The sequence below is a fragment of the Capra hircus genome (genome assembly GCF_001704415.2).
Source record: "Capra hircus breed San Clemente chromosome X unlocalized genomic scaffold, ASM170441v1, whole genome shotgun sequence".
Taxonomy (NCBI): domain Eukaryota; kingdom Metazoa; phylum Chordata; class Mammalia; order Artiodactyla; family Bovidae; genus Capra; species Capra hircus.
The window spans coordinates 37,091,198-37,100,244 of NW_017189517.1; the positions used below are offsets into that span (position 1 = coordinate 37,091,198).

At 43.9% G+C, this 9,047-nt stretch overlaps 1 protein-coding gene across 3 annotated transcripts; it reads left to right on the top strand.

Annotated features, from left to right (window-relative positions):
- The first annotated feature begins 7,074 nt into the window (after positions 1-7,074).
- BEX3 (brain expressed X-linked 3) lies at positions 7,075-8,786 on the top strand. Of its 3 annotated transcripts, none has more exons than XM_018044289.1 (3): positions 7,075-7,356; positions 7,735-7,812; positions 8,212-8,782. In XM_018044289.1, the coding sequence occupies exons 1-2, from the start codon at positions 7,090-7,092 to the stop codon at positions 7,804-7,806; spliced, it is 339 nt and encodes a 112-aa protein (XP_017899778.1). In that variant the 5' UTR covers positions 7,075-7,089; the 3' UTR covers positions 7,807-7,812; positions 8,212-8,782. The 3 variants fall into 3 exon arrangements, with proteins under 3 accessions (XP_017899778.1, XP_017899779.1, XP_017899780.1); XM_018044290.1 differs by having other exon boundaries at positions 7,145-7,356; positions 8,166-8,786; XM_018044291.1 differs by having other exon boundaries at positions 7,150-7,356; positions 8,212-8,786.
- The last annotated feature ends 261 nt before the right edge of the window (positions 8,787-9,047 follow it).

Sequence of the window (9,047 nt, forward strand, 5' to 3'; positions counted from 1 at the left end):
ATGTATTTTTAAGGAAACGAGGATAATTCTGTATATACTATTTCATAGCCTGAATTTAAAAGAAAAATAATTAATGATTTTTCCCTTCTACTTACAAAAAGAATACCTTGTCCTCTGAGATAATTTAGAAAATAGAGGTAATCACTACTTAATGTCCAGCATTAGAAAAACGTTTTTAATCTCAAATATGAGGACAAGTACAATAAATGGGAGGGGATGAGGGAGGAGTGGGAGTGGAGGAGGGGGTCATCAAGTCACCAGGCGTAAGTCTCTAAGTGTAAAATACAGCTCAAGATACTGTCATGCTACAAATGCCTAAGTCTTAGATTCATGGTGGGAAAAGTAGGCCCTGACTCAGGAACTGGGGCAGGGGTGTAAGACGAAGAGGAGGAACGGAGGAAGGGAGGAGTGTGTGAGTGTGTGTGTGAGAAAGACAGAGTATGTGTTAGCTTACTGTTTAGTTATAAATAAACTTGGGGTTTCCCTTGTGGTTCAGTGGTAAAGAAACAACCTGCCAAGCAGGAGATGTGGGTTTGATCCCTGGATCAGGGAGATGCCCTAGAGAAGGAAACAGCAACCCACTCTGGTATTCTTGCCTGGGAAATCCTGTGGATCTCTAATAGATAGTGAGGTCCTGAATAGTTGTTGATTTCACACTCAGATGTCTTAGCCTTACGGCTTTGTAATTATTTAATACAAGATCTCTTGAATGAAATATTGAATGCATTATCTTTCAAATGTTCCAAACTCTTAAAGTAACATCAGGTCTGTTTTCAGTTCTTCAAAATTCTTGGCATCAAAATTATAATGACCATAGCTTATTGGGAAGCTAAAGTAGGCATAATTTCCTAGATTTTTTAATACCTGGCTTCAATTTGTTAATACGTGCTTACATTTAGGAAAAAAAGAGAGAAGCACAATAAGACTGCAGCACTGAAGCACTGGGATGACCCATAGAGAACCATTCTAGGCAGGAACAGAGATATCCACACCCACAAAGCCCACCATGTGCCAGACTATCCACTTTCAATCCTTGCACTCACCCATGAGAGTATAATGAGAGGAAACAGGACAATAACTACAATTCAACTGGGTACCTTTCCAGCCAAATACATGTGAGCTATATATCATGGCAACATAATGATAACCCTGTATGGGAGACAGCAAAAGAGACACAGATGTATAGATCAGTCTTTTGGACTCTGTGGGAGAGGGAGAGGGTAGGATGATTTGGGAGAATAGCATTGAAACATGTATAATATCATATATGAAACGAATCGCCAGTCCAGGTTTGATGCAGGATACAGGATGCTTGGGGCTAGTGTACTGGGACGACCCAGAGAGATGGTACAGGGAGGGAGGTGGGAGGGGGGTTCAGAATGGGGAACACGTGTACACCCGTGGTGGATTCATGTTGATGTATGGCAAAACAAATACAGTATTGTAAAGTAATTAGCCTCCAATTAAAATAAATAAATTTATATTAAAAAATTAAAACATTGGTATCACTTTTGATTCAGAATCCTCCTCATCCCTCTTGGAGATCTATCTTTCTTTCTAGAGTCTATGTATCTATCTATCAGTTATCAATTAAAAGGTCTATGTAGTGAAGTGAAGTCGCTCAGTCGTGTCCGACTCTTTGCAACCCCATGGACTGTAGCCTACCAGGCTCCTTTGCCCATGGGATTTTCCAAGCAATAGTACTGGAGTGGATTGCCATTTCCTTCTCCAGGGGATCTTCCCAACCCAGGGATCGAACCCAGGTCTCCTGCATTGTAGACAGATGCTTTACCGTCTAAGCCACCAGGGAAGTCCCAAAAGGTCTATAGACTGACTATAAGTCTATAAGCTCACATGATTATGTAGCCTGGGAAGTCCCATGATGTGCTGTCTACAAGCTGGAGAGCCAAGAAAGCCTGTGGTAGACTTTAAAAGCCTGAGAGTTGGAGAGCTAACACGTAGGTGCCAGTCTGAATTAGAAGTCCTGAGAACCAGGAACACCAAAGGAAGGGAAAGATCAAAGTCCCGGCTCAAGCAATCAGGCAGAGAGTGAATTCAACCTTCTGCTTTTCTGTTTTATTTAGGCCCTCAGTGGTATTAGATGACGTCTACCTGCATTGGGAAAGGCCACCTGCTTTACTGTTTTCCAATTCAAATGCTAAACTTTTCCAGAAATACCCTCACAGACACACTCAGAAATATTATTCAGTCAGATATATGGGCATCCAATGGCCTGTTGGATACATGAAATTAACAATCACACCCTTTTCCCTGTGTTTACTCAAATGACTTGAGAGTTTGAAGAAGGATATAAAGACAACTCTTTATGTGAATACCTAGGGTAAGATTGCTATCCCACATGATTAACCATCACTGAAGCTCAAGCTTGATTTCTAGAAAACCTGCTGCTAAGGACTCACATCCAAGCATCTCCCTTTCAAGTGTTTCCTTGGAAGACAGGGCCATATCTTATATGTAACTCTTACCTCATAACCCTCACATGGAATTCCTATAATTCACAGGTCTCTTTGTCTGTATCAATTTCTGGTAAATCTGTATCTCAATAACTCCCCTCTTCCCAACTCTGCAAACTGTAAAGCATAGTAGGATTTATTTTTCATGCTTATCCAGAATTGGGAACTTTGGTAGGGGATTAATCTTAGCCCTTTCTCTGCCTGGCCACACCACAACATCATCTTTCAAAAATGTTATTTCCAGGCTCCCATAGCATCTGCTGCTAAGTTGCTTCAGTCGTGTCTGACTCTGTGTGACCACATAGATGGCAGCCCACCAGGCTCTGCCGTCCCTGGGATTCTCCAGGCAAGAACACTGGAGTGGGTTGCCATTTCCTTCTCCAATACATGAAAGTGAAAAGTGAAAGTGAAGTCACTCAGTCGTGTCCAACTCTTTGCGACCTGATGGATTGGAGCCTACCAGGCTCCTCCGTCCATGGGAGTTTCCAGGCAAGAGTACTGGAGTGGGGTGCCATTGCCTTCTCCGCCCATAGCATCTGCTGCTGCTGCTGCTGCTGCTGCTGCTGCTGCTAAGTCACTTCAGTCGTGTCCGACTCTGTGCGATCCCATAGACAGCAGCCCACCAGGCTCCCCCATCCCTGGGATTCTCCAGGCAAGAACACTGGAGTGGGTCACCATTTCCTTCTCCAATGCCCATAGCATCTAGGTAGCTCAAAATCCCAATGGTAATGCAGATATCCAGCAGAGGAATAAGTGAACCTTAACACATAATGCAAAGAACTGACTCATTGGAAAAGACTCTGATGCTGGGAAAGATTGAAGGCAGGAGAAGGGGACAACGGAAGATGAAATTGTTGGATGGCATCACTGACTCCATGGACATGAGTTTGAGTAACCTCTGGGAATTGGTGATGGACAGGAAAGCCTGGTGTGCCACAGTCCATGGAGTTTCAAAGAGTTGGACACGACTGAGGAATTGAACTGAATATCTTGTAGATATCCCTAAACTTTATGTACTGTTCTTTTGGGGTCCCATCTCCTCAGCTTTGGTGTAGGAAACCAGTCAAGTGGCTGGTTCCACTATAATTATAGGAGATAAGGAAAGGAATTAGGTTCTCTTCACAAATACTCCACTTCCCCAAACATAAACACAGGCTCCTCCTTCCCAGTACTATACTACTCTTCTATTATTTTAGGGTAAAAGTCATCAAACCAGTTCACTCTCTCTGTCCTTCAGGGCACATGAGTCCCAAACTAAGACTCTTATATCCTTCCAACTCAGCCTTAGAAATTAAAAAAATTTTGTTCTCAACAGGTTGTTACCTACCTTCAACTCCTCAGAAAACACCAAGGACAAGAAAAGATCTCAATCAACATCTCACAACACTTTAGTGAAGACAACATCATTACAAGGACAAATTTCACCTATCTCTATTATTTTTAACTAATTTATTTTTTAATTGAAGGATAATTGTTTTACAGAATTTTGGTTTTTTTTTTTTCTGTCAAACATCAACATGAATCAGCCATAGTTCACCTATCTTTAAAATATCACTTCATTACAACCAACCTCACATGTAGCATAACCTCTAATCTTGAAAAATACACAATTGCATGCTTTCATCCAAGAAAATTTGGTGGTTTCAAGCAAAAGACTAATCCAAGATGGATCAAAAAGAGAATAGCAAAGAATTGAGCCACTGAGAGAACTAACAATCTAGTTTTCAAATTTCGTATTCAATGGTTACATGTGTGCTCACTCGCTCAGTCATGTCTGACTCTTTGCGACCCCATAAACTGCAGCCCACCAGGATCCTCTCTCCATGGGATTCTCCAGGCAAGGATACTGGATTGGTTTGCCATGCCCTCCTCCAGGGATCTTTGCGACCTGGGGATTGAACCTGCATCTCTTAAATCTGCATTGGCAGGCGGGTTCTTTACCACAAGCACCATCTGGGGAGGCCATTCAATGGTTATATCATAGCAATTTGTCTACTTTCAGGGGATTCTTTCTGTGTAATTCCTAATTTTCATAAAAGTTTTTCTATATTGCTCTAAATATAGTCCCCTGAATGAAAAGCAACCTATTAGCCTCAGTATGCATGCTGTATGCTAAGTCATTTCAGTTGTGTCCAACTCCTTGTGACCCTATGTGCTGTAATCCACCAGGCTCCTCTGTCCATGGGATTCTCTAGGCAAGAATACTGGAGTGGGTTGCCATTTCCTTCTCCAGGGGATCTTTCCTGCATTAGCTGGCAGATTCTTTACCACTAGCGCCACCTGGGAAGCCCCATTAACCTCAATAGTGGATATATCAGTCAACAAATATTCACCAATCACGTACTTGGTACAAAGAATTCTATAAGTCACTTACTTTGCAAAGTAGAAGACAGCAGATGTGTTTGGGAACCTCACAGATTTTAAAGACAAGCATATCTAGCTAAGGACAGAACTATGCTTTGCCCACTCTTTAAACCCTGTTAGAAACCATCTAATAATAGTTAAAAAAAAAAAAAGTAATGAATCAACTTTCGCTGATGATTCTTTAGGCTCTGTAGTACATACTTGAAATATGTGATTTACTTCTAATAATCCCTGTTTCACATAGGAAGCACAGAGACCTTGATAAGTAACTGACCCAAAGTCATACATCAGTATAAGTAGCAGAAACATGATTTAAACCCAGACATGTCTGATACCACAACTCATGCCTCTAATTGGCATGATTCCAATGGGTATCATTAATAGAGCTACCTATAGGAAGAGTTGTTAATTGTGAGAGAGAATTCAGGAATCACTAGCATTCCTTTAAAAGACAATTATTTTTTAATTTGAGCTTTTGGAGCAATATATCAATATTTCTTTATATCTCTAAAATTAGTAAATATATGTGAATATATATGTGAATATATATGACACTTACATATGTCACATATAGATAGATAGATACATGGGCTTCCCCGGTGGCTCAGCAGTAAAGAATCCGCCTGTAATGCAAGAGATATGGGTTCGATCCCTGGGTCAGGGAGATCCCCTGGAGGAAGGAGGGCAAGGCAACCCACTCCAGTATTCTTGCGTGGAAAATCCCATGGACTGAGGAACCTGGCAGGCTCCATGAGGAGTCCATGAGGTTGTCATGGTTTCGACATGTCCATAAGGTCGAAAAGAGTCAGACATGACTGAGCATGCATACATATATACATAATTTTGTATATTTCAAACTACATATGCAGTAGGCATATACTCTTCCTTTATTCAGTGTCCCAGCTAGTTTAGCAGGGTGGGAGATTACATAGGAGTTTGGAGCCAAAGGGCTTCCCAGATGGCATAGTGGTAAAGAATCCACTTGCCAATGTAGGTGACCCAAGAGAGGCAGGTTCAACCCTGGGTTGAAAAGATTCCCTGGAGGAGGAAATGGCAATGCACTCCTGTATTCTTGTCCAGATAATCCCATGGACAGAGGAGCCTACACTTCATGAGGTCTCGAAGAGTCAGACACAACTGAAGCCCCTGAGCACCTGAGCAAAACTAGAGGCAGTTAGCATTTGCCTGGCCCGTCTGGCCTCAGTACATATAGCTCTTTTGGTTCCTTGAACACAATCAACACTTACTATTTTTTAAATAATAATGCCATTTTCCTAAAGGCATCTCTATTTTGTAACCATGACTTTTAAAAATAGTTTTCAATTATTTCAAGTTGAAAAAATGAACGGTTACACTCAAGATAAGTTTCAAGTTTAATTGCTTCACATACCCCATGCCTATTTCTAATATTTTTTGGAAAAATTCACATTACAAAAAACATGTCTTTGGAACTAACTTTTACCAGTACTTAATTTCTGAGATCACTCTAAGGAAGTATGTGTAGGAGTGCTTTGCCAAGTTTGGAAAGGAAAGCAGAAAATAAATAGGCTCCTTTTTTTTTTTTTTAAAGGCTCCTTTCCTCCAAAGACTGTGGTATCAAAAACATCACATAAATTTACATAAAATGGTCAAGGTCTGACAACTGGACTTCTACCTCAAGATTTACTTTACAGATCATTTTGAAAACACCAACTGTATTTAGGAAGATACTTGTATTTTTTCAAAATTAGATTTCAAAATAAAATGTTTCCAAAGTGTTGTGTGGTGGAGTCCAAAGAAAATATTTTCTGGGTAGTACAGGTGAACAAACAAATCAAACAATGAGGCTTTTTCTTCCCGCAGGATGAAGCATTTCTTTCAAAAATGAAACCTTGTAATTTTTAATTTTTTGATGGCATGCTGACTTTAAAAAAAAAAGAAATAAAGATAAATTATTAGGAAGGATATATACAACCCATTCTACCTTCTCGCCTGTCTGACAAGTTTCTTGCTCCCTCCCCACCCTAACCTTCAACCTAAATATCCTAGAAGATGAATTCAGGGCACTCGGTGGCAATGGCGGGGCGGGGTCGGGGTGGGGAAAGACTGGTCAGTGAGAAGAGCAAAGAGAGCAGAAAAAGCCAAGGCCAAGGCCTAGGGGCGGAGACGGGGTAGAGGGTGTTGTAGACCCTCCCTTATAACCAGAGAATGGCAAACTCTAACCGCAGGGAGGTGATGCCACTCGTGGGCAGTCAGATTGGAGAAGAGCGAGATGACTGATGGACAGGGAGGTGCGCGCTGTGGCCCAGCGCACAAACAGGCGGTTGTCCGTGCCTGTGCACGAGGCGGAAGTGGGGCGCTCCTGCTGCACTGGCCGCCGGAGTTGGGGGCGAGCTCGGCGGTGACGTGGGGTGCTCACGTGACCGCGAGCTGCAGAGCGACGCAGCCTTCGGTGCAGTCGTCACTCCCGTCTGGGTACCAGCTCCCCGCTCCCCTGCGCACGGGCGGCTTGGCATCGGGCCCGCGGCAAGCGGAGCAGGTAAGAGCCCCGGGGCCGCGCGCTGACGCCAGGGAGGCAGCTGCCAGCCAACCCCAGAGGCCGGCACAGGGGTTCAGCGCGACGAGCCCCGGCAAGCCCTCTGCACACCCTGGCTTTCCTGGGAACAGAAATAGTGGCCCCCTGGGGTGGGGTGCAGGGGGCAGGGTTCCAGGGAAGGCAGGAAAGCAACTCAGAGCGATGGGAGATCATCCCTGAGTCACCTGGAGCGGGGCGGGGATGCGGGCCCCTGAGGGTGGGGGCGGGGGGCTCGGGGCGGCTAGGCGCGGAAAGGGGGCTGGTGGGAGTCGGGGACGCGGGTCGGGAAGGCGCCGAGCGCCCGCTGCAGCAGCCTCCTGCCCCCACCCTGGCCCGTTGCAGGTCTGCCGAACTAAGTGTGGCGGCGGCGCACTCGTGGCGAGGATCGGAAGGAGCAAGAGACAGCGAGGATAGGCCCAGGTCAGTGCCGGGAATAGTGCAGGGGAGAAAGGGGACTGGTGCACAGCCCAGCCTGAGATCCCTTGCTAACTTCCCCAGACCCCATGCCCCGTCCTCCATTTTGGTGCCTGCTGCGCTCTGGGAAAGAATCCTGGGAAAAGAAAAATGGTGGGCTTTGGGTTTGAGGGAGGGAGGGAAAAGGAGAGCGCTGGGAAAGAGGTCAAATTGAAGGCTCCCCAGAAAGCGCACGAAGCACCTGAGGTGGGGGGAAAATTTTTTTTCTTTGAATCTTTACTATCAGGACTCAATCCTGCTGGTCAGAGCACCAAGCATTCAGTGTCTCTCCTTGCCTTTGTCTTACTTGTTGTTCAAAGAAAAATAACCGGGGGAAAAAATCTCATCATGGCTAATATCCACCAGGAAAACGAAGAAATGGAGCAACCCGTGCAGAACGGAGAGGAAGACCGCCCTTTGGGAGGGGGCGAAGGCCACCAGCCAGAAAGAAATCATAGACGGGGACAGGCTCGCCGGCTTGCCCCTAATTTCCGATGGGTTATACCCAATAGACAGGTCAATGATGGGATGGGTGGAGAGGGAGACGATATGGAAATATTCATGGAGGAGATGAGAGAAATCAGGAGAAAACTTAGGGAGCTGCAGTTGAGGAATTGTCTGCGTATCCTTATGGGGGAGCTCTCTAATCACCATGACCATCATGACGAATTTTGCCTTATGCCTTGATTCCTGCCATTTCCATGAGATTAATACTGTGATTTCCACTGTTGTTCTGTTTTTCCTTGCATTTTCCTGATAATGCCTTTACTGATCCGTTTGCTGTGAACCTTATGTAATTTCAGTGTGTCAGGTGGGTTCTGTGTTACCAGCTTCTAATTGCAGATTGCCTTGGCATCCAATCTAAGTTTCTGTCAACTGTAAAGTTTCACCCATTTGCATGGAAAAATGTAAAGTTAATAAAGTAATTAAAAAGCAATCTATACATTTATTATTGTCTGATTAAAGAAAAAAATACATGAACCCTTCAAAAATCTGAAATCATATATCCCAGGATGGTAATTGGAACACATTTCTCTGTGGTTGGATAATACATGACTTTTTTTCATTTATTATCTGGGATTTTAGAAGCAACAGTTTTTCAATGAGTCTGTGAATGAACATAATTACTGGTTCAGCAAACTTAAAGAAAAGTGAACTTTAAGTATCTTCCAGCCTTAAGTGGAAGTAAACCCTCCCTTTAT